At 42.6% G+C, this 26,356-nt stretch overlaps 1 protein-coding gene across 7 annotated transcripts in view; it reads right to left on the bottom strand.

Moving 5' to 3' along the window:
• Window positions 1-555: 555 nt before the first annotated feature.
• CCDC171 (coiled-coil domain containing 171) overlaps window positions 556-26,356 on the bottom strand; it is a 207,451-nt gene continuing 181,650 nt past the window's right edge. For all 7 annotated transcript variants that reach the window (XM_077921218.1, XM_077921217.1, XM_077921222.1 and 4 more), the window contains one exon: window positions 556-846. In XM_077921218.1, the coding sequence (XP_077777344.1) occupies window positions 631-846 (216 nt within the window). In that variant the 3' untranslated portion in view covers window positions 556-630. The remainder of the gene's footprint in view (window positions 847-26,356) is intronic.

Below are 26,356 nucleotides of genomic sequence, written 5' to 3'. Positions count from 1 at the left end.
GTGCAGAAAGAGAAGCAGTCCCATCATTTCTGTTTTGCACAACCTGCTTAAAGTTTGCAACTAAATGCTTGTCTTCAGTTGAGCTGACAAGAGAGGAGAGGGGGCTCACTGAACCATAGCAGGGCTGCCATGAAATGACAGGAATCATTGGCATACATTTCAAATAGCTCTCTCAATCCTATTAAAGTATTGCAGCCCTGTTTTAAAATAGACAAGTATGAAACAACTTTGATAGATAGAGACTAAAATGGCTTATTGATTTCTTTTTTTAAAAAAGTCAGAGGAAAATTACCCAAAATGTGTCATTCTTTAACATTTAAAAATATATTACATAAAAATGAGCTACTACTGTGATAAATAAAACTTTTCATTATATATATATATATATATATATATATATATATATATATATATATATTTTAACGAACTCTTTTTCAGTATGCTGGGAGCGCAGGAACATAGGAACAACCCGTGAAACCCCCCCGCGATGAATAATGCAAAATTAATGCCACGGAAATGCATAGAGAAATAAGTGCAATTCGAAGGCTCAAAACGTCCAAATAAGCGAGGGTTTTTAATTAATTACACACATGTATTTATATATAGCTGCTTACAAAAAAATATCAGATCTTAACATCCATTTTGCATTGCTCGTTTGGTGGTGGGTATGAAATTCAGGGTTGAGGAATATGAGGAAATCTGAGAATTAGGTCTGTTGTGTACCAAGGCAAAAGATGGATCGTAATCTGACTCTGCCTTGAGTGGCAAAAAGTCTGGGATGCAACTCTGGTCCAGCTGGGTTAAGGATCTTGAAGATCTAGGGATGCTTAAAGTGTTTTGCGGCTCCTGTAAGGCAAAAAGAAAAAGGGGGGGGGGGAATCATAATTAAAATACATACACATTAGCCATAGGCCAATTAAGAAACAGCATGCTCAAATTCTACGGCATATTAGTACAACCCAATGCACGGTTTAAAGTAGTTTTAAGCCCCATTAATTTCAACAAGCACACTATGGTGGATTGCAATAGTTAACAATAATTTTTGAAAACATTATTTGTTTCGCCTAATATTTCGACTACCCTTATTTTCACATTTGAATGCTCTAGTAAAGGTTTTGATTCTCTCATTCCTGTATCTCTGCTGCACTGCTATCATTAAGACTGAAAATTGCTAAATTGCCACAATCAGCTACAAATCCGAACAGGTGGTTTTTCGCACTGTACATAAAGTCTAGAATAGTTTTTTCACTTCATTTCTTTTTTTAAAAAAAAATATTGTTTGATAATGCTGAATTGTACTTGCCCCTGACCTTTCCCAGTTTAAATTTTTGTCTCATTCTCTGTCTGGAATAAATTTAACATGGTCAGCAACTACATTCCATCCAAATAGGATACAGTCCTGAAGGAATATTAGCTTGCTCATGTTCAGTAACATCTACAAAATTTTAGCTACATTTTTCATTGATCAGAGCAAATGAAGCAGATAAAAGTATTCGGGTACCATAATCCTACACATTTCTTACTCAGAACTACGTCCCATCGACTTAATCCTGGGTAAGAGAGCAAAGAGGTGCAGTTTGAATCAGTCTGAAGAATGTATAGGAAGAATGAGTACCTTTAGAACAAGTATCACATACAACCACCGCCAAAACTAGCAAACACAACTGCATCTAAAATTCGATCTGCACTCCCTCAATAAGGGAATGGCAAATAAGATTTTGTGAATATATAGAATCAGCAAGACTTACAGCAGTGGTAAGAGGCCAATCCGACCAAAAACTGATAGAGGAGTGGACTTGCGGGAAGGAATACATCAAAAAACATTGTTCTGGTATTAATATATCACTATGCAATGAATGAAACTTATAGAGTAACAAATTAAGAATAAATGGGCATAAGATGACATAGTCAAAAATAATATTGACAACACAGCGAAAAGAAGAAAAGAAACAAAGGAAGCCACATATACGTGGAGGGAGTCAAAATTTATGTCTGTATGTTTAGTTTGCTTATGTTTGTTTTCTTTTTTGTAATCTAAGTTGAGAGGTGTATGTATCTATGTATAATAAGTTTGTTTGGTGTTCTGGTTTGTAAGTATTGTATTTATCAATAAAAGTTTTTTAAAAAATCAATCTGCATTTGGGACATGTGCTACTTTAACCAACGGCATCAAAATGCCATGGGATGCATTTGGTGAATTGTATGAGCACCAAAATACAGGCTGCAGTAATGAAGTGGAAGGGAATATTTGGAATTTTGCTACTGTGCGCATCGGGTTTTTGAGCGCTTCCCCCTCCCATTCCCATTACTGCTACTGGGGAGAAGAAGGAGGAAAAATCAATGGGCTGCATCTAACACCTAGTTCAGCAATTTCCTTTGATGTTGGCTCTTTGATTTCCTGATACAACACAAGCTATCTTGTAGCAGGCTGGAAAGGCGGACCTTTAAGAACCACCAGTATGGCTGCAAGTTCAAATGGCTACCCCAAAGAGATATTTAAAAAGCAGTTGTACACTCAATTCTACAAAGGATTTTGGATTGTGAAGTTCGAGTTAGACAGAAATTAAACTTGCAATCTTTGCTGCGAGTATATTTTGGTCCAACTGCACACAGCATATTGTAGCCAAGTTAAAATCGATAAGTTTATTGCAAAGGCAACACTGACTTCACATATTTGAACATCTGTTATTCCAATTAGCAAGTTTTAATTATCTAAATGTTTAGACAGGATGCCGCTGCAAGAATGTAAAATTTGGATTTCCTGGTTTACTCCAAAGAGAGAAATCCTGATGCTATGTGAAAATGTGCTTTGTTTTAAAATTCCGCTCCAAAAACCAAGGACAATTTGTCATTTTAAATAGGTGCAGTCAATGGGTAAAGGACAGGTTGTTTTGCATATTTGTCAGTGTCATTTTCCGCATGAACTCGCTTATCATTCTGGTTAAATATCATAATCATTTCTCCCATTTTATTTCCCTCAAAACTCAGCCGATTCTTTTTTTGAAAATAAAACAACCTCAAAATCCCAAGCAAGGGGGTAGAAATCAGGTTCCCTCAGAGAGTTGCACACAAAAAGTATGAAACTTAATGATTGGCAGCTAGTCAATAGACTGTTACAGGAAAAGGCTTCAATGTTTGGCGGTGGTGGAAGGAGGGGAGGCTGGTCTGCTTCAGTTCTCAGGCCCAGGCTGCACCTCCTAGGAAACTGAGGTAGAATAACATCCAACAAATGGAATGGAAATCTGATTGCTCCTGTAGCCTTGACAGGTGGAGGAAAAGCTTTCGCCGCTATTCATACAAACTGTTTTGATCCAGAACTGCTGTATGCATTTAAAACAAATGAAGAAAACACACACATAGCCCTGAAAGTATAACTTACATTGGAATAACTCAAAATAATATAGGTTTTTTTTACTATAACCATGTGTCTATGTGCATCAGATGGTGTTTTTTCTCTCAATATCATTGCTCTCTATCCCTTAGTTGGCAACATTACAGAATTGGAACTTAAGAGTCTCTGTGCAGGAGCACCAACAGATCGTTTGAACCGGAAACGTGTGTCTATGTGCATATTCGCTGAGACGACTGTATTTACTGATGGGTTCTGTCCAAGAGGGTGGCTCCATGTTGCAGCACCTTAGAGACTAGAGATGCTATGCAAGTTTGCCCGAGCCTGGCTAAAAAAAGAACTTCTGGGGGTCTTAAAAGGTCCACATCCTACTACAGCTCAGATCAATATTTGGGCAGGAGAAGAATTCCTGGTTTCTCTCTGCTCATTTCAGCCAGCCCCCAAGGCAACGTCCTTTTTACTAATCTGTATACGGCAATACAGTGGTACCCAGTTTTTTTAGGATTCAACAACTATCTTGTAGGTAGAGAACCAACATCCCCCAAGGTCAAGTTTGTACTGTGATCAGTAAAACAGGGTGTCTGCAGTTTCTTCACAGACTGCTCTGCTACCACCTTGTTTTCCCATCCAGATTTAGGATGAGCTCTGATGGCCTTAAAAAGATAAAGGTAAAGGACCCCTGACAGTTAAGTCCAGTCGCGGACGACTCTGGGGTTGCAGCGCTCATCTCGCTTTACTGGCCAAGGGAGCTGGCGTACAGCTTCCGGTTCATGTGGCCAGCATGACTAAGCCGCATCTGGTGAACCAGAGCAGCGCACGGAAACGCCGTTTACCTTCCCGCCGGAGCAGTACCTATTTATCTACTTGCACTTTAACATGCTTTTGAACTGCTAGGTTGGCAGGAGCTGGGATAGAGCAACGGGAACTCACCCCGTCACAGGGATTCAAACTGCCGACCTTCTGATCGGCAAGCGTTTCCGTGTGCTCTGGTTTCTGTCACTGTGTCCCATTGCACCAGACGCGGTTTAGTCCTGCTGGCCACATGACCCAGAAGGCTGTCTGTGGACAAACACCGGCTCCCTTGGCCTGAAAGTGAGATGAGTGCTGCAACCCCATAGTCGCCTTTGACTGGACTTAACCGTCCAGGGGTCCTTTACCTTTACCTTGCATCCCTCAACTGTTGGCCAGGTAGACAACTCTACATTGGGGACAATATATATTGCAATCCAGAACAGCAGAGCTGCTTCTCAGGATCTTACGGGAGATGGACCCTGGGCTCTTGCAGACAAGCAGAAAGACAACTCCGTGGCTCTCTCTTGCAGAACGATGACTATATGCTCTTGAGCATCCCCCAAGTTTTTATGCAACGTGCTGCCATTATCATTTCATAGCACAACGCTCGACTCTTTATGCAGCTCTAAACACGGAGACAGAAAGACTGCCGACTCTGTTTTCCTCTTTCCTTTTTACACTTTCTATTTGAATCTTGCGGGCCAAGCCTTGTGCTTGTGTTACTGGCCATATTTCTGGGTGCCCATTTTATGGGTGAACGGAAGCTTGGCCCTAAATCCAAGCGAGAGGCCTTCTAATGTCCGTACCTCCCCACAGCTAGTTTTACAGGTGGCTGTTTTCCCCACTGTTACCTCTGCTTCAATCGGTGGAGGCTGGGAGGGGATCAATTAAAAGGAAATAAAAAGGGACGAGATTGTATTGACTAGCAACAGCTCGCTCGCTCAGCCTTTGTAACAGGCTGGAAGGGCCTGTACAGAAAAAAGTTCTCCTGTGACGGACAAAAAGCACCGATTAGCCAAACCGTTTTAATTGCCCAATTCGGGAACCCCTTTGCAAGAGATGTGCATCTATCTGCTGAATTTCCAGCAGTCTAATTTTTTTGTCAGAGACCTGGAGCCTGATGCAGATCTGTGCTCTGGCAGAAAGAGGAAAGGGAAAGCGGGGGGAGAAGGGGGGGGGAAAGACTATATTTACATTCACTTTGCCAAACATTAGCATCTTTTTGTCCAATCATTTGAATTCAGAAGGGTTAGGAGAAAACAGCTTAGAGAACAAGGGTTGACACATACAGTGTGAAATCTTAAGGTGCTTGAATGCAATGAGGGAGAAAGTGAGCCCGAACCACATTTCAGCTCCCTAACTGCGCTGCAGCCCGCGTGAACTTTGTGACAGGTCTCTGTCTCTCAGCCACACTTGAGTAGCTTCTGCTGACATTCAGCTGTCAGCCAGCATCCCTTTACCATGCCCCTAACATGCTCTACAGCTTCACCCAATTAACTTGCTTTCACTTGACATTGCAGCAAAAAGCTTCATAATAGGTGGTCAAGGTGCACGGTGCCTGCCTGCCCTCTTAACTGCTCACGCACAGCAAGATGCTTAACTACTTTCCTTCTTCCCAGTTTGCTCCGAAGTGGTGCGACTGTGATTTAGTCATCCCATTTACTAAACCGGGAAGAGAAAGCCGGGATTCAGCAAAGCCACATTTCTCGTTTTCTTTTAAATCATGCTTTAAAAATGAAAACAAAACCAAAATTTGACCATCGAAATAATTTGATTTTTAAAATATACATTTGATTTTTATATATACAGCTTTCATGAAATCCTTGCATTTGTATTAGCAACAGAAATGCAGAGTGTGGGGCATCAAAATTATTATTTCCAACAATAGCCTTTTATGATACAGAAGGATATGGCTAAGGCACAATTAAAGTGTCTTTATGATTCAGCATTCTCACACCAGAAAAATCATTAGACATTTAGATGATTAACTCTATTACATACTCTGTCGAACAGCTGGCAGTATGTTAAGTAAAATAGTGAGCACCCCTTAAAAAGGCATATCAAAGAAAGTAAATGGATTGTAAATCTTTTAAGGGCATCCGGGAAAGATTTAAGATTCAGTTACACCTATTTTAACCCCAGATCATTGGTGAGATTTATTCCCCGCTTTTCTTCTTCTTCATGATTTAGGTAAATCTCCAGTTTTTATTAGGGTTATCCAAGAGCACAAGTGTCATCTCATACTCTAAGGAAGTTGCGGTATGCTATGAATGGAAGCCTACTGATCAATATGCTATGGAAGAAATTTAAAGAGAGACCGTATATCTGTGGCAGTATGCGGACAATGATCTATTGAACTGAAGGATAAACTCATTGAGACATTAAAAACAAATGTCTTGTTTAAAAATGCATTTTAAGTGTTCCAGGATTGTCTTGCGAGAAAAGGGTCCCCTGCACAACAAATTCTCATAACCACCATTGTTTGTGACCCAGCTAATCAAAATGGGTGGCATAACCCTTGCTGGCTTTGAAAATGGATCTCTTCATATGCTATATTGGAGGTCAACGTTGTCCATCTCAAAGAGTTTTCTGCTGAAAAGCGTTTGTGAGGGACTAGAGAGGGGGTGTGCAATGTCTCCTGCTTTGGAGGGAAAGTCACCAGTGGGGAGAAGGGTTTGGTACCACAAACCGCGATTCACAGCTCGTTTACTTCTGAATACTTTCATTCAATGAAGCTGTTCCACCGTAAGTGGGCTGTAGGTTAGAGTCAGGTTCAAAACATCTTTCTGCCAGTGTTGTGAGATTACAAGCTGTACGTGCTATCATGCCAGGCACTCTCAAGAGAGCAAAATTCCCTTTCCTTGCTAAAACTACCCATGTTTAGCACTGATTTCGTATCAGAACTATGCCGTCTTGTAAAAAAACAGCCCCCTCCGGGGGAAAAGAACAATGCTAGTCACATTGTGCCCTTGATAAACTGCTGTTGTATGTAGATAACACTTCTTGATGTGACGGCAATGTGACATTTGCAAAAGAGCATCCCACTGGGATTTCAGAAACTCTTCGGAATTGCTGTTCAAACACCGGGTGCATTATCCAAATTCAACATGCCTGAGGTTATGTGTGTGTGTGTGTGTGTGTGTATATATATATATATATATGGGCCATGCATTTTGTTGGATTAAAACAAACAAACAAAGCAGCTAGCTTTAAAAAAATAAATAAATCTGAGAAGGTGCTACATTCTGTAAATGTATCCTTTATAAAAGCAATAAAATCAGCAAATAGCTTTATGAGGAAATCCAAAAATGTTGCTCTGTATGAAATAATTTGAAGGAACTGCCTGACGGCAAGAAATCTAATCCAAAATTCTAGTACCAGGTGGGGAAGACGCTAGAATTTCTAACTCAATGAAGTACACTTGAGTATCCTCATAAAAGTTAGCTGCTTTTAAAATACCTTTCGATCTGACTTAGATTTTACACACAGAGAGTTTTTGGTTTGGTGCAGCAGTACTGACCTTTGCTTCTCCTTTTGCTCCTGGTGCAAGCAATTTATGAGCAGTACCAATCACTTGTGAGTTTTATAGAATCAGAAATTAAACAGAAAAGCGAATTTATTTTGAAAAGGCATTGCAATGAGAGAGGGAGGGAGGACCCTTAATTGTTATATGAATAACTAGGAGGGGGAAAAGGGTCATACTCTAGGCTCAATTTCAGTTGATGTCTAACAGGCATGCAAGCTTCAAATTATGCTAACTGGGCAAGAAATCAAGCTTATCAGTTATAAACAATTTGAGTGTGGCTGGGCTAGGGTTACAGCTTCTATTGTTTCTGGCCTCATTCATATATACAGTTATACTTCTGGCTGCACCTAAATAAAAACCTAATAATTCAAGGAAAAAAACAATGTATATATACCAATCAGCCGTGGATTGGTACTGACACTGGAAAATCACTTTTCCCAAAAACGGCCAAACAAGCTGAGAGTCACTAAGCAAACGAAAATCAATATTTTCCACATACCAATTGCATCCTAAGGGAATGAACGTTCTAAAAAGGAATTGTCCCCACCCACTCCCGCCTTTTATATGAATGTAAAATCTGTATACAAGAGAGAAAGAGAGAGAGAAAAGAATGTGCACAAAAGGATCTGCGAAATGATGCAAATGCAGAGCAAGACAAAGAGCTATAGGCATTTATAATGTGGATTTCTTCCAAGTAGCTTGTGGTCTCTTATGTGGCTCTTAGCTTCCCTTCCTTGCACCAACCTTGTAGGTCAGACCAAGAAACGGTGACCAAGCTCATAGGCAGGTGTGGCTTTCTCCCATGCCAACCTATGATTGCCTTCCAGCTGAGCTGCTGCTTCTGGATCAGGTGAAGCTAGTTGGGGAGTCATGGCCAATAGCAGAACCTGCTCCTTAATTCAGATTCACTTGTCCCTTGAACACACAGTTGGGTTTAAAGGTCCAGCTTTGGAAATGCAGAGACCAGCTATATGTTATGTGCAAGACTATCTCAAGGCAAATTTTTTAAATGCAGTATAAAGGTAAAGGTAAAGGGACCCCTGACCATTAGGTCCAGTCGTGGCCGACTCTGGGGTTGCGGCACTCATCTCGCTTTATTGGCCGAGGGAGCCGGCATACAGCTTCCGGGTCCTGTGGCCAGCATGACTAAGCCGCTTCTGGTGAACCAAAGCAGCGCACGGAAACACCGTTTACCTTCCCGCCGGAGCGGTACCTATTTATCTACTTGCACTTTGAGGTGCTTTCGAACTGCTAGGTTGGCAGGAGCAGGGACTGAGCAACGGGAGCTCACCCCGTCATGGGGATTTGAACCGTCGCGGGGATTTGAACCGCCACCTGTGTCCCCTTAAAATGCAGTATAAACACCAACAATTGGGAAACACTTGCCTGCGAGCGTTCAACTGTAAGCAGATGGAAATATTGGCAGGATTTTGATTTCACTTGCAGTGTAACCATTATCATGGGAAATGGGAAACACTTGCCTGCGAGTGCTCCAATTGGAGAACAGCCTTTACCAAAGGTGTCATGGGCTTTGAAGACACTTGAACTCAGGATGCAAGGGAGAAACATGCTAAGAGGAAGGCCCTAGTGTTGTTATACCCATTTTGCTGCAGAAAAATTGGGGGTAGAGTAGTGCAGTGTTTCCCAACCTTGTGCCTCCAGCTGTTTTTGGACTACAATTCCCATCATCCCTTGCCACTGGTCTTGCTAGTCAGGGATGATGGGAGTTGTAGTTCAAAAACAGCTGGAGGCACAAGGTTGGGAAACACTGGAGTAGTGTATTACAACCGTCAAGTATAGCCTAATGTTGCTAGCCTTGTGTGCTGGGTTTTTTTCAGGAAATGCAGCAGGGGTTGAGAACCTGTGGCCCTCTAGAAGTTGTTGGATTCCACCTACCAGGGGTGCCAACTTGAATAAAACATGGGGGGGGCAGGTAAGCCCTGTCTCGCATAATCAAACGCATATTGTGGCACACACACACCATTTGAATGGCAGTATCCATCAACTTTGGGAGGACATGGCTCCCTCAAATATATTATTAGGGGGGCTGAAGGGACCTTGATCCCTAGATGTTGGCTTCTATGTCCCCTATCATCAACTGCAGCCACATGGCCAATAGCCATGCACGATTGGGGTTGTAGACCAGCAACATCTGGTTCTACAGAATCAAAATCGGGTTCTACAGAATTTTTTTGGTATTTTGGAACAGGTTTACACTATAGGTCAACATTTCTGGCCTTTGAGAAGCAGTATGGTTTCGAAAACTTTCTTCAAATGAGTTCTACACAAAAACAGGAAACGGTAACATTAAGAAAAAGTACAATTGCCGATTGTAAGAATGGTGATCCAAATGTACAAGCTCAATAAAACAAACATGAAGATGTTACCGCCAGTTCAACAGTCCTGAAACTTGTCAGCAACCAAAGGACCAAAACGATTGTCTATTAATAGAATATTAAACTTTTGTACCCTTTGAACTTCCTGTCTTCTGCATCACACCCTCACAGACATTTCCAAGTATTTTCATATTATTCCACTTGGATTTCCAGCACAAAACAATGGCTCAGTTGAGAAACATAAAGCATACACCCTAATACTTAATAGCAAAGTCGTCTTATGCATACTGTAGAAGCCAGAACCTCTTCAACTACAAAAATGCTTCAGCGATAGCATAAACTTTCCAACAGAGCCATGAAATAGTCTTCTCTAGAGGATTTCAAGAGGAGTTTGTGAAAGCTATCAGAGATAATTTACTGGTGGCCCTCCAGATGTTGTTAGACTTCAACTCCCATAATCCCTTGCTATTGACCAAATACTTTTATAATACAAAAATAATTTTATAAGTTGTGTGTACTTGTTTCCCAATTTGACCCTTTTGCATGGTTTGTGGTATTTTAAGCACTTTGTGGTATTTTAAGCACTGTGACTTGCCGTTATTTTTATTGATTTGTAATTCCTTACTGTAATTGCTAAGTGTAAACTGTTTAACTATTATTTGCTGATATTTAATTCTACTGTTTACTACTACAGTCTGATGGATTGTTGAATATTGCTTTATTTGATGCAACTTGTTTATTTTAAAGTTGTTGTGGCTTTTATTATTGGATCAGATTGTTATTGTGTGTGAGAGCTTGGCCATCTATTTTGTTGTCTTCAGTTGTAAACTGCCTTGTGTGTAGTAATATAGAAAGGTAGTATACACATTAGAAGTGGAATGAAATGCCCGGGAGCTTTTAGGAGTTGGAGTCTGACATCACTTGGAAGGCCACCAGCTCCCCATCTCTGTTGCAGGCTATGCTGTTTTAGGGCTTGAAGGCTAAACTAAATAGCTGCTCTTCAAATAGCAAGCATGACATTGGGGTTGAACCTTGTCACAAGGTAGGTTGCAAGAGTGACGACACCACCACTGTTTTCTTTGTTTCTTTGAAGTTTATACAGTGGTACCTCGGGTTACATATGCTTCAGGTTACATACGCTTCAGGTTACACACTCATTGAAGCCAGAAATAGTGCTTCGGGTTAAGAACTTTGCTTCAGGATAAGAACAGAAATCGGGCTCCGGCAGCGTGGCGGCAGCAGGAGGCCCCATTAGTTAAAGTGGTGCATCAGGTTAAGAACAGTTTCAGGTTAAGTACGGACCTCCGTAACGAATTAAGTACTTAACCCGAGGTACCACTGTATAAGAGAAAGGATAGGGTGAGGAAAAACCAAAGGGGAACAGCTTGATAGACTATAAAACTTGGGTCCCATGTGGTCACTTGGGATTAAAAGTCCTCAGTCTGAAATGAGTGAGTAATCAATTGAGAGTCATAGGTTCCATGGTTATCACCAGCATCTGTGATGAATACCAGATTTTATCAGGAGCTGGAGCAGTGTGCATCATTTCTTGTTTGTTTGTGCAAAAAGTTCTCGCGTGAGCAGCATAACACCTGAGGTACTCAGGAAAGACCAGCAACACCCAGTTTTTAGCAGAAATGAGCCAGAGACTGGACCATCTGAACTCAATTGTAGGCACTTTTTACAGCAAAGGGTGGGTCCCCATTACCATCAGATCAAACGTGAGTTTGCTAATATGTTCGAAGAGCATTTGCATGCCCAGAACATGCACACACACACACACACACACACACACACACGGCTTCAGATGAGTGCTGGTCTTCGGTACATTCATACTCTGCAAAAACTCTTCTGACATTAATGAAAAGGTGAAATGGAGCCATAGTGGAAGTTCAAAGATCTGTCTTTTGCTGCAACACATAAAGTGGCCCTCACACATTTCTGCAGTGACCCAGAAACAGAAGTCTGGCGAAATGGGGTGTGCTTGGCTATGTTCTGTATGTTCTGACTTTACTGAGACATAGAAAAAGGAGGAAAGAGTCAAGGTAGCATTAGCATGGATAGGTCATTTGGATTACCTCAATTCAGGTGTCATCTGAGTACATGAACCAGAGTCTTTTGGCAGCCTAACTAGGCTTTCACTTCTTACAAAAATGTCTCCGTTGATTCATAACCCCAGAACAAATTTTACTTTCTTTTGTGTTTAACCCACGGTTTAGCGCTGGATAATGGATGCTTCTAGCCCTCTATCTTGAAATAGCTTCTTCAAAAGGAAGGAGGAAATGCCGAAGTAAAAGTCCTTGACACCAGAAAGAAGTAAATTTATCTACCTTTGTACAGAATAGTCTTTTCTTCTGCAAAGCCAGCTCAATTATGTTCTCGGCTCTATTCTCTCTTAAAAACTTTCTACTCGGGGTTAAACATCCTGATCCAGTTTTCAACACAACAGCTTTCCCGCTTCTTACAAGCTTTTCATTCCCACTGCAACCTAGACAGTATTGTCAGATCTTTGTATCGTGGTGTGTTAGATACTGTCACTTGGCAGACAAATGGGGACGGAGGCAGATTGGGAAAAGGCAGGTACAATGGACAGAGCAAAGAGCACAGAAAACTAAGACACCTGCTTACTTGCCCGTCAATTGTGCCACTACTGTTAAGGAAACGTGGTGACGTTATTCTGTTCTATTCTATTGTGGTAAAATTCAAAGAAAAATTATGTCCAGGAAGAAAACCTCAAATCACTTTTGTTTTTGTTTTTTTACATGCAAGATATTATTTGACTAAAGCTAGGTATCTGTGTTAATTTTCAATAAGCAAGTTCCTCTTAGTTCCATCGGCAAAATACAGCATGACCCACAAAATGCTAGGGACTTTGCAGTGGGATAGAATAGCAGTTGATGACCAGAATGTACCCAATGCTAGCTGCTGAGATGCGAAATAGTATGCTGACACTGTGCAGGAAGCGGATCACTGTACGAACCTATTGTCAAAACATAATAATAATAATAATAATAATAATAATAATAATAATAATAATAATAATGTATTTCTATGCCGCCCAACTGACTGGGTTACCCCCTCACACACGAAATCAAAACTCACTGCAGGCAAGCAACCATGCCCTGGGCCCCCCCAAACTCTCTCACTGCCAATAAAAACTAATAAATGAATAGAAAGAAAAGCTACCCAAGTTTGTTGTTGTTGTTGTTTAGTCGTGTCCAACTCTTCGTGACCCCACGGACCAGAGCACACCAGGCACTTCCGCAGTTTGGTCAAACTCATGCTAGTAGCTTTGAGAACACTGTCCAACCATCTCGTCCTCTGTCTTCCCCTTCTCCTTGTGCCCTCAATCTTTCCCAACATCAGGGTCTTTTCCAGGGAGTCTTCTCTTCTCATGAGGTGGCTAAAGTCTTGGAGCCTCAGCTTCAGGATCTGTCCTTCCAGTGAGCACTCAGAGCTGATTTCCTTCAGAATGGATAGGTTTGATCTTCTTGCAGTCCATGGGACTCTCAAGAGTCTGCTCCAGCACCATAATTCAAAAGCATCAATTCTTCGACGATCAGCCTTCTTTATGGTCCAGCTCTCACTTCCATACATCACTACTGGGAAAACCATAGCTTTAACTATATGGACCTTTGTCGGCAAGGTGATGTGTCTGCTTTTTAAGATGCTGTCTAGGTTTGTCATCACTTTTCTCCCAAAATGCAGGCATCTTTTAATTTTGTGACTGCTGTCACCATCTGCAGTGATCATGGAGCCCAAGAAAGTAAAATCTCTCACTGCCTCCATTTCTTCCCCTTCTATTTGCCAGGAGCTGATGGGACCAGTGGCCATGATCTTCATTTTTTTGATGTTGCATACACCAAGCAAAAGAATGCAACTTTACCACCCCCCTTCTTCCCCCTCTCTTCTCCCCCACCCTTATACTGTGTACAACATTGATGTCTCACATTGAATGTAACTGATCAGTAGGAAAGACTCCATGGGCTGAAAATAGAGACAATTCATGTGCTTTTGTAACCCAAGATCTTTAATAATAAAAGTACAATTTTTAAAGAAAGAAAAGGCCTGTTCTTCTGCTGCCATCCTCCGGACATCTCTGAGATGGGGGACCAGGGAAGCACAGGGTCCGGGTTGGTTTGTATGGGGGAGAGGAGGTCCTTAAGTATTGAGGTCCTGAGACATGCAAGGCTTTATAGGTCGACACCAGCACTTTGAATTGGGCCCGGAAACTAATCAGCAGCCAGTGCAATTGTGCCAGGACTGGTGTAAGACTCTTGGCTTTCTGATGTTCAGTTACAAGTGACAACATGGCATTATTAATATGCCAACAGAACAAAAAGTTGGAAGAGGCATTCATCATACACCAGTTAAGGTTTACAAGGAATACTTATTTGGGGTTTACTTACAAAGCCCATGACACCCTGCAGAGGCTTTGTGACCCGCAGGTTGGGGGGAAACACTGCTACAATCTTCAGTGATTCCATTTCACACTCATCTTCCAGTTCTGAGTGTTTACACCTTACGTTAAAAACTTGGGATGGACTGGGGCTTACTGCTGGTGTATGGACGACCCTTCGGACTAACAGTCTACCAACCTGAACTGAGAGAAGTGGTCTCAGATTTGGATCAGCAAGAAAACAGCGCTTATCTACTTTCATTAGCACAAAAGTCTGCCCTTTGGCAACCTTTCCTTTAAGAACATTCACCAGGAAGTCATTTCGCTTTGTAGTGGGATTTGGGGGTTGAGTGCTAGAGCCAGAATAGGGATTCTGTTGGGTGTATTACAGAGCTCAGTGGCAGGGCACACGCAGAAAGTCACAGGTTTGGCCTTTGACATCTTCAATTAGACAGCAGGTGATGTGAAAGAAAGCTCTGTGTGCCAGAAGAGAAAATACCGAGCTACATGGACAAATAAGTCTACCCTGGTATAAGGTAGCTTTCTGTGTTTCTAGGATGAGGACCCTGGGCTTTCTGTTATGGGGGAAGCTCAATAAATATGATGAAGTTCTCTTGTCCAGGGTTGTCCAGTTCTTCATGGATGCTAACTATGGAGCCTAGCATATGGGGTGGGTTGCACTCATAGAATCGTAGAGTTGGAAGGGACCCAATGGGTCATCTAGTCCAACCCCTTTGCAATGCAGGAATCTCAGCTAAAGCATCCATGACATATGGCCATCCAACTTCTTCTTTAAAACCTCCAAGGAAGGAGAGCCCACAACCTCCCAAGGGAGACTGTTCCACTGTCAAACAGCTCTTACTGTCAGAAACTTCTTCCTGATGTTGAGTCGGAATCTCCTTCCTTGTAATTTGAAGCCATTGGTTTGAGTCCTACTCCTCAGAGCAGGAGAAAACAAGCTTGTTCCCTTTTCCATGTGACGGCCCTTGAGATATCTGAGGTTGGCTATCACATTCCCTCTCTTTTCAAGGCTAAACATATCTAGCTTCTTCAAGCGTTCCTCATAAGGCCTGGTTTCCAGACCCTTGATGATCCTGATCAGGGAACCTCAATAAATATGCAGCCCAGGGCTGTTCAGGACTTTGTGGGTGCTTTGACAACCATGGGGGGCCTAGCATATGGAATGGGTTGCATTCTTGACTAGGCAGGAAAATATGGGAGACTTTCCATTGACTCCCTAGTAATGGTCAGGCCAGGCTATCTCAAGGTTCACCTGTATCTTCATATACATACCCAGACCCTGAGATCTTCATCACAGTCCCTTCTTCATTTGCACTTGACCAGGTGAGTTGCTGCTACAGAAGGATGACCATTTTGAGGATGGTGCCCCAACTCTGGAATGTCATCCCCAGAGAGGTTCATCTGGCACCTCATTTTATGCTTTTTCAGCAGGGAAGTACATTATCTCCCCTCATGCAGAGTTCAGTTAGTCCCATGGTTTACCTGGATACTGATGGCTGTAAAGCAAGAATGCTGGAACGCAAGTGGCAGAAAACAGTGCAATGCTCATCCTCTATCACTGATTTTATGGAGTGTGGTCCGGTGAAGTTCTTGGAGTGCCTTGGGACTTTTTCCAACATGGCATGCAAGGCAATGTTTAAAAAAACCCTTGGAGGCATGTTGTGACATGTTTACTAAGCACCTTGAGAGTAAAATAACTCGCATCTGCAGCAACTTGGATATAACTGTTTTGACAGCTCGGCCTAAGGACATGTTTAGAGCACTGCCTCTTCCTATTTTATTAGATGACTTTCAGTTATTATGGCTTCAGGACATGGGCAAGGAGAAGTCTGGCCTCCCAGCTGTTTGTTCAATCCTTGGCTTCTTGGCTCGAAACACCTAGCAGGATGGGACTGGATAGCTGGGTCCAGGAGACAGTGAATGTCTCCCAGTGAGAAAAAATGGTCCCGGCTGCCTTTGAAGGACATGGTGGCATGGCCTCCTTAGACTCAGAAGATTGCAATAACTATCAGTTAGCCACTGATACTCCCCTCTGGGGTCATTGTGCTTCAGTGCTTTCATTCCTACCTGGAAGGACAGTACTAGGTGGTGGTGGTGATGGAAGACAGTGGTATTTATGTTATGGGATGGAGATATTATCAGTATGCTGATGGCACAACTCTATTTTCTCTTGTCACCTAATTTGGGTCAGACAGCAGAAATGTTATTTTTTTGATACCTAAAGGGCTGGGTGAAAGCCAACATACCAGGGATGGGGAACCGAGGTAAATAACTATTCTGCAAACCACTGTTGTAAATCTATATCGTCTTCCTCTTCTCTGGAAGGTTCAGGAGGAAGAGGGGGAGGCAGTCCCCACCATTTCTCTGCAGTCCAGTCCCTGACACCCCAGCCAATCTGGGCGGCTCCCAACAAAATACTAAAAACACAGTTAAACACCAACCACGCAAAACTTCCTTGGACAGATCTGCCTTCGGATGTCTTCTAAAGGTCAAATAGTTATTTATCTCCTTGACATCTGAAGGGAGGGCATTCCACAGGGTGGGTGCTACTGCCGAGAAGGCCCTCTGCCTTGTTCCCTGTAACTTCGCTTTTCGCAGTAAGGGAACCACCAGAAGACCCTCAGATGTGGGCCTCAGTGTCTGGGCTGAATGATTGGGATGGAGCTGTGTTGGTCTGCTGTGTTGTTGTCTAGTCGTTTAGTCATGTCCGTCTTTGTGACCCCATGGATCAGAGCACGCCAGGCACTCCTGTCTTCCACTGTCTCCTGCAGTTTGGTCAAATTCATGCTGGTAGCTTCGAGAACACTGTCCAACCATCTCGTCCTCTGTCGTCCCCTTCTCCTTGTGCCCTCATTCTTTCCCAACATCAGGCTCTTTTCCAAGGAGTCTTCTCTTCTCCTGAGGTGGCCAAAGTATTGGAGCCTCAGTTTCAGGATCTGTCCTTCCAGTGAGCACTCAGGGCTGATTTCCTTCAGAATGGATAGGTTTGATCTTCTTGCATGGGGCTCTCAAGAGTCTCCTCCAGCGCCATAATTCAAAAGCATCAATTCTTCGGCGATCAGCCTTTTTTATGATCAGACTTCTTTACACAAAAGCTCACACCAATAACAAACTTAGTTGGTCTCTAAGGTGCTACTGGAAGGAATTTTGTTTGTTTGTTTTGATGGGGATGGAGACACTCCTTCAGTTATATAGGGATGAGGTCATTTAGGGCTTTAAAGGTCAGCACCTACACTTTGAATTATGCCTGGAAACCAACTGAAGGTTTAAAAGCAATACTAAACAAACAGTGACTGCAGAGACTTTTTCATTCAATTGGAAAAAAATTCTGGAAAGTACAGGTAATGAGCACCTGTCCAATTTCAACAGGGATGCTGTCAGGAGTATACCTATCTCCGCCTTGAACTGTGGAGGGCCTTCCTTATATGCGAGTACCAAAATCCTGAACCTGCCCTGCCAGGAGTTTGACAACCAGTTCAAATCCCATAAATGAGGTGTTATATGCTGAACATGGTTTTTCCTCCCTTCCCCCCCCCCCCATCAAATACAATGCAACATGTTTTGAGACTGCTCAGAAATTGTGATCAGTCCAAATAATGTTATTAGGTTGCTCACAAGGTAGATGTGAACATAGCTTGCTGGTACTTAAAACAACTTTAATTCTAGTCTTCTGTAAAGAATTTGTGGAAATGTACCAAATGTACTCAGCTTCCCTCTCCATATATGTTAAAATCCAAAATCAGTTAAGGCATCCTTTGTAATTTAGCATCCTTCATCTCACTGAGGTAATTTCAACAGATCTAGCTTGCTAAATATACCAACTCCCTGTATCATCTCAGTAACAGAACTGGGTTCTTCTTCAAATATTACCACAAAATAAGTTTTACCACCTCAAATTTTCTCTCGCAAAAGTGAAGCTACATTGGGACATTTAAAATAAGGAAACAGTATGTTACTCTAAACTTTACTTATCTGCAGGTGTAAATACATAAGTCTAATAATAAGAGTTCCCACTGAGAAAAGTGTTACTTATATTAAAATATTAAAACTATTTAATGAGCTTTCTCCCACTGCCCTCCAAAAAAGTAAGTTTAAGTGTGTGCCTTAACCTGCTTGAGGCAAAGGAAGTTTCAAACATATTGGATTTGAAACTAGCCATTATTTCCCATGTTGCAAAAATGGCAATTTTATTTCCCGACAGCAAATGAAACTGTCAGGAAAATTTAGATGCAATAAAACTGTGTGGTTAAACCAACATGCTGGATTTGGACTAAAACTGAATTAAAGGAATTAAAATTAAGCATTATGTCAGTCAAAGTTTATAAAAACTTTATTAAAATAGGGATATTTGGTGGGAAAACTTGGGAGTTTGGGCCTCGGCGAAGCCCAACAGGACCTGTCCATTTCATCTCTATCAATTGTGTCACATTTGGAATTTGCACAATGAAAAATATTTTGCATAAGTGTCTTGCTCCTGGCAACCTTTCCACCTTTATAAAAAGTTGTCAAGGCAGTGTGTGACTTTCGCGGTGCAGAGTTTGAGAATGGTGGCTTCAGTCCAAGGCTAGCTAATAACGGCTGACATGCACTGGAACCTAGAGGCCTAAATCAACATTGTTTTCACAGCTGTAATTAAGCCACCTAATCAGAAGCACATTTTGACGGGACAGTTTCTGGAAGCCAGACATTATAATTTCTTATGCCTGGAGCGCAGTGGCTCATGAGAGGTCCTCATTTAATTTCAGTTTGTGTGTGAGTGTGTGTTTTAAAAGAGGCAGTAAAAAGAAAATACTATTTGGAGGGTGGTGGTGGGGGAGGGAAAGCAGGGCGCATCTGTTGAAATGAAGCAGGCCTATGTGTTCATGTCTTGACCAACTTGCAACCCACCCTCCTCCGGCCGTGCGCCGAGTCCCCGTCTCTCGGGTGGCAGCTGTGCGCAGTGAGAATAGGGACCTCTGCCAAGATCAACAGATGAGCTGGTCTGAACCGGCTCTCTGTGTGTTCCGATTGTAAATTGTGCTGGTGATGATTAGAGAACTCCAACACAGGATGTTGACTCTTAAAACTGTCCAGAGAAAATAAGTTTTGGGTTGCTTTCCTTCGAATTCGGTTAAAAAGAAACATGGAGGAGGGGAGGGGAAAGAAAAAAGTAAACCCTTTTTGTGACTTGGTGCGCAGAGTCGAGTCTCTGGCTGTCAGATGATTCCTCTAACATGAATTCACACAAATCAAATAGCCGTGTTGTTTTTATAAAAAGATATAAAAGGCCCTCGCAACGTTCCCACAGCAAGACCCGTCATCTCAAAGTGTTTATAGAAGAGAACCGCTGCTGAGTGCACTTCTTTAAGAAGCAAACCCAAAGTGTTTTGCATGCGACACCACCTGCTAAAAGGGAGAGGTGCCTGCAACTCCTTCAGTATCTAGAAGCTGGTTAGCACTTGTTATGACTTACCTATGCCCTGGTCACACTGAACTGTCATCTGGCCCATGCTCTGTGGAACGGCTGCAATGGGGAACTTTAAACATAAACTTTCAACCTCAGAGGCCACGGTAAGACTATCACCACGAAAGCCCTAGTCACTGGGGTCTGATTACGTTTAGTTCTGCATTTTAATTGCATATGGATTCTATTAACTCGCCCCTTTGCCTTATAGGCAACGTTTTAATCAAATTACTACAATTTTCAAATATGCTACGATAGCTTGACAAGGTAAAAGTTCACATGCCTAGCATACGTGGAATAGCAAAAAACAACAACTTCATATCGAAGAGGAAATAATTTTTACAGACACACACACAAAGCAGGAAAATTTGTTGTCAAATTATTCTGTTGCTGTTTGTCCTCATGAGGGCAGTAAAGGTAAAGGGACCCCTGAGTGTTAGGTCCAGTCACGAACAACTCTGGGGTTGCGGCGCTCATCTCGCTTTATTGGCTGAGGGAGCCAGCATACAGCTTCTGGGTCATGTGGCCAGCAGGACTAAGCTGCTTCTGGCGAACCAGAGCAGCACACAGAAAGGCCGTTTACCTTCCCACCAGAGTGGTACCTTTTTATCTACTTGCACTTTGACGTGCTTTCGAACTGCTAGGTTGGCAGGAGCAGGGACTGAGCAACAGGAGCTCACCCCGTCACGGGGATTCGAACCGCCGACCTTCTGATCGGCAAGTCCTAGGCTCTGTGGTTTAACCCACAGCACCACCCGTGTCCCCATGAGGGCAGTAGGGATGGGGAATTTCGATACTGTAGGCCAAACACCCACTGCCACTCTATCTAACCCTCTAGATTCTGCCCCAAGCTCCACTCCTCATTGGCCATGTGCCACACGGTCCCTGAAGGCTTCTGCCCAGTTGAAATAAGTCCTTGAACTGCAATACTGCAATACCTTTTGCTTGCTTGCCTGGCTGGAAAGATGAGTGGGTGGAATTAAGCGACACGATAATACATTGGTACCTCTGGTTGCGAACGGGATACATTCTGGAGGCCCGTTTGCAACATGAAAAGCCCACAACCTGAAGCGGTGTATCTGCGCAGGTGCGCGGCACGATTTAGCGCTTCCACGCCTGGGGCGAAACCCAGAAGTAACCCTTTCCGGTACTTCCAGGTCGCCGTGGGACGCAACCTGAAAAAACGTATCATGAAGCAAACGTAACATGAGGTATGACTGTACTACAGTTCCGCCCGCGCAAGCATTTCTGCTTGACAGATGGAATCACAGAATTGTAGTTGGAAGGGACCCGAGCGTCATCTAGTCCAACGCTCCACAATGCAGGAATCTCAGGTAAAACATCCATGACAGATGTCCATCCAAGCTCTGCTTAAAAACCTCCAAGGAAGAAGACTATCAAACAGCTCTTACTGCCTGAAAGTTCTTCCTGATGTTTAGTCAGAATCTCCTTTCTCGTACAGTTGTACCTTGGTTGTTGAACACCTTAGTTGTCAAACAAATCGGCTCCCGAACGATCAAAACCCGGAAGTGAGTGTTCCGGTTTTTGAACATTTTTTTGGAAGCCGAATGTCTGATGTGGCTTCTGATTAGCTGCAGGAGCTTCCTGCAGCTAATCAGAAGCCACGCTTTGGTTTCTGAACATTTTGGAAGTAGGACGGACTTCTGAAATGGATTCCTTTCGACTTCCAATGTGCGACTGTAATTGAAGCCATTGGTCTGAGTCCTATCCTCCAGAACAGGACTTTTAATAAGTCTTTGTAATTTCTTCTTTTTATTTCAGCTTTGTGAAGCATCTGCCATTTAATCATATACAAAGTCACACTCCATGCAGCAGTAGCAATTGCAAGACACCTCGCTAGTGGGAAGGGAACATTTCCCAGCACTTAGCATTGCAGTTCCTGGGAAAATGAAATGTCCCTGTGATCAAAGAGCTGTGCAGAAGAGACGTGTCAGGAACCCGACAAGAAATGAGTAACACTTTCGTTGGCTGTGCTCAAAACTATCTGAGAAGGCCCTCAGATCTATGATTCATAACAACATTGTTTCCCCCCAAACATTCTCAGACTGCCTGTCCAAAGGTCTACTGAATTGTGTCATCTCTACCTAGCCCAGCTGGTGGCATTTCATCACAACGACGCCTCACGGAAAACAAATGAAATAAATACCACACACAAAACCGCATAAAAGCATTAATGACACAGGCGGCGGTTGGATTGCGACATTAGTGGGGATATGCATCCAAAAGCAACAACTCTTGATATTTCCAGTGGTAGGATGACAGCCCAGCTCTTTCTCCAGCTGTTATCTCACTTGCAACCATCTTCTCCCGAGGTTCATAATTCTTCCCTGCCCCCTTGATCTGAAGCTGTCCTCCTGACCCCGGAACATTCCCATCCCCTCTTCATGCATGCAATCCCCGTCTCCTCAGGTTCTCTCACTCAGTCCTCCTCCTCCTAATTCTTTTTCGCCTGTTTCCCCTCTCTTTTGTGATACTATCTAGATTCCAAACGTTTGAGTAATTGCTGGGAATTCCTCCCAATATGCAATATAATTGCATAACTCTTTGTCTGCGGCCAGGTGGACATTTTTTCGTTCTTTGTGCACAAAAACTTCAGCGTTCTAAACTAAAGCCTCCTAACGTTTGCAGAAATAATCTCGTTTCCCAGTGCCAACAACAGGATTTCCCTGCCCTCAAGCAAGGAATGGGAATAGCTGTTCCTCCCGTGGGATTGCGGATGGCAATCATACTCTAGAGTGGTGGATTTGTCCACAATTTGGTTGCTGTTGTGTTTTGGGGTTGTTGCTGTTGTTTAGTTAGCAGAAAGCAAGACATGCCTTCTGCAGAAGGACAACCCTTGATGAATATGTGGACAATGTGCACATTTGTTCGAATGCCCCTAGGTATATCAATCATGATATAGCTTCAGCCATGCATAGCTCAGTTGGTTGAGCATGAGACTCCTGGTATGCCCCGCAGAGGACCTTAAGGTCCATGAATAATCATAGTTTAGAGGTCCCGGGCTCTAAGGAAGTCAGATTATCCTCCACTAGGGCCAGGACCTTCTCAATGATGGTTCTGACCTGGTGGAATGCTCTGTCCCATGAGACCAGAGCCCTGCAGGATTTAACTTCCTTCTGCAGGGCCTGTAATACAGAGCTATTCCGCCTGGCTTTCAATTTGAATTTAACCTGATCTTTTATTCCCCTTCCCCTTTTTATGAAGATTACCCGCTCTGGGATCCCACAGCTAATTCTCCCCTGGTCTCCTCGCTGGCCCAAATAGGACTAATTTATCCAGCTATCCCTAGTGATCATCTAATGCTTATTGGATGGATTTCCCCCCTAAATTGATTTTTGAATTCTGAATTTATTATTCACGTTTTATACTGTATTTTATGCTGTTTTTTGTTGCATCAATTAGTTGTCAGCCACCCTGAGCCTGGTTTTCTGAACCGGGAAGGGCGGGGTAGAAATAAAAATTTATTTATTATTATTTATTATTAATCTCAGGGTCATGGTTTTGAGCCCCAAGTTGGGCAAAAGATTCCTGCATTGCAGGGGGCTGGTCCCTCCCAACTCTACAATTCAAAGATTTGATGATTCCATGAAGTTCAAGTTTATTGTTTCTTTTCGACATGATCACAGGTATGGTTCTGAGCCGTGTGATGCAAACAAGAGTTGCCCAGACTCTTTCCTAAGCCAAACTTGGGAATATTTGAATAAGCAATCACTGAATTAAACAAGACCAACAGGGAACCAGGCAGAGAGGGCCTTCTCGGTGGTGGTGCCCTCCCTATGGAACGCCCTCCCATCAGATGTCAAGGAGATAAACTACACAACTTTTAGAAGACTCCTGAAGGCAGCCTTGTTTAGGGAAGTTTTTAATGTTTGATGTTTTATTATGTTTTTATATTTTGCTGGAAGCTGCCCGAAGTGGCTGGGGAAACCCAGCCAGATGGGTGGGGTGTGTATGTATGTATGTATGTATGTATGTATGTATAAATAAATAACAGATAGGCATAAACTAAACCAGTATCAGTTGAGATGAATGTTGCTAAACTAAGTGTTATATTCATCTCCTTTTAAGAATTTTGAGAGTCCTGCATTCTGAAAAAATTTGGGAGCCCATACAGGCTTAGACCTATTTAGTTATGTGCAAATTATCCATTGTGTATGCAAATATGACCCATTAATTAAGAATGGTGAGTAATATAGCTGAGACGTTTTCTGTTTTGATAGGTTTTGCATTCCAAAACATACAGCTGCACTAATACAATGCTAACACTTTGTGTCTGTACATGGGACCTGGATAGTTTATAAAGCATGATTCAGAGGTTTTTCGCTCCACACTTCAAAAAGAGTTTGTTAGAATGAACTTTCCTCAAAGCTCTCTCTGGCCAGAGGAAAGCAGCTCCCTGCGTAGCAGGCTGCACTTGGCACGGCGCCCGCTCCCTTGTTCACAACTTAAGCACCGGTAGCAATCGCAACAAATATTCAGACGGAGACAAAAAGGAAGATCTGAAAAAAGATGCTGAGTTGAACATGTAAAACCAAGCAAGATGCCAAAGATACGTAAAGAGTTTTAGGCTGGTTAAGACCCTGATCCTAAATTTTGCACGTGTGTTAATAATAATAATAATAATAATAATAATAATAATAATAATAATAATTTTTATTTATACCTCACCCTCCCTGGCCAAAACCGGGCTAAGAGCGGCTAACGTCGAATGTATAACACATTAACATAAAATCAGGCAATCAATTGAAATACATCCTAAAATCAGATCAGGATCAGAGTAAAATCCAATCAGATGTTGCCGGATGATGGCTTCCAAAAGTGCACAGATGCAACCCCACACCACGCTTTCGCCCTAAAAAGCTAAAGAAGTCAAGTATGAATCCATGGCCTGTTAGCTAAACCGTGGCTTGTCTTAATGTCTGGACCCCAGGTCTATCCGCAGAGTGTGGTTTGGTTCAGGAGTGAGAGAAACCGCAATCTTGAACCCGCAGTTGTTCTGCAAACTTGTTATTTCCCATCTCAGTTGCTTCAATGGGAGAGAAAATAACATTTGATCCACAGCCTCTCCCAAACTGCCCCCAACACACCACTTTCTATCCTAACATCCCTGAGGGACTGATGGGCAAACGAGTGATCTTGGTGGAAATGTCTTCTTCCACCCCAAGAAGGAGGCCTTGGGTGAGAGACCTTCTCCTCTACCTTCCCTGATCCACAAGATCCAAGCGACCCTCATCTGCCCTTCCCACAAGGTAAGGATTGCTCCCTTTGTTAGCCTTAATTTATTTGTGGGCAATAATGTTCAGAGATTAAATTAGACTTGGAATTGGATTAAATCTTATAGTACGGGGTGGGGAGGAGAAACCCCATGTTTCATCGGCAGAGAATATGCTATGACTGAAAATATAGATGTCCATGGAGAATATTCACGTTTTAATTCACCAGTTTGGTTCGGAAAAAATAACTAACAATATTACCGTATTTTTCCGTGTATAAGATGCCCCCATGTATAAGGCACCCCCTATTTTGGGGGACTAAATTTAAAGAAAATGAGGGGAGATGGCCCAAAGTTGTTGAGCATTTTTAGGGGGAATTGCACATGCGCCATCACCCCAGAGGGACCACAAAGGAAGTTCATCACAAAGCACTGGTCCAATGTGGATTTCCCTCTTTGGAAACCTGCCTGGACTTCAGATATCACCTTATTTGTATCTGCCCATTCTTCTAGTCTCCCAAGAAGGAGCCTGGCGTATAGTTTGGAGGCTACATCTAACAAACTAATGGGTGTATAATTGGCAGGATTTTTCTTATCACCCTTTTTATATATTGGGGCAATTATACTCAGCTTCCACCCTTCAGGTATGCGACCTGAGCTGTTAATGTATGAAAACAATTTTACAAAAATGGGTGACCAGAAATCAGGTCTTATCTTATAGATCTCCACTGGGATCATGTCTTCTCCTGGAGCTTTATTAGCTGGTTGGCTTGCGATTAGCCTCTTAATCTGATTGGGCGTGACGCCTGGCCATTCTGGCAGTTCTAATAACTGAGTATACTAAACTTGTGGGGGTGAGTCAGGACAGGGGCCATATATTCCTGTAAAATATGTCACCCAATCCTTTCCTTGGACAGATGCTTCTAACGAGTAGCCCAGCCCATTTGTGCCTTGGGTAACCAGATGCCAAAATTTCCGTGAGTCCTTTTGAAGTGCTGCATCTCCCTATGCTTTCCACTGGTGTTCATAATATATTTGTTTCTTGCTTTTAAGTAATAATTTATAATTGTATCATAATTGGGCTACCTCAGCTTGTAGAGCAAGACTGTGTTTATCCTGTTTTAACTTCAATTTTCTAAGTTCCCTAGCTAGGCATTTTTCGCTTTTCTGACATTCCTTATCAAACCAAGTCTGTCTTTTAAACTTTTTGTCCCAGAGGGACCATTGCTGAGGGTTGGCAAAGTGGGCAGCCGCTCC

This window comes from Podarcis muralis, chromosome 17, assembly GCF_964188315.1.
Source record: "Podarcis muralis chromosome 17, rPodMur119.hap1.1, whole genome shotgun sequence".
Lineage (NCBI taxonomy): Eukaryota > Metazoa > Chordata > Lepidosauria > Squamata > Lacertidae > Podarcis > Podarcis muralis.
Note: the sequence above shows the minus strand (reverse complement) of the source record. Positions and strands in the feature narration are given on the sequence as shown.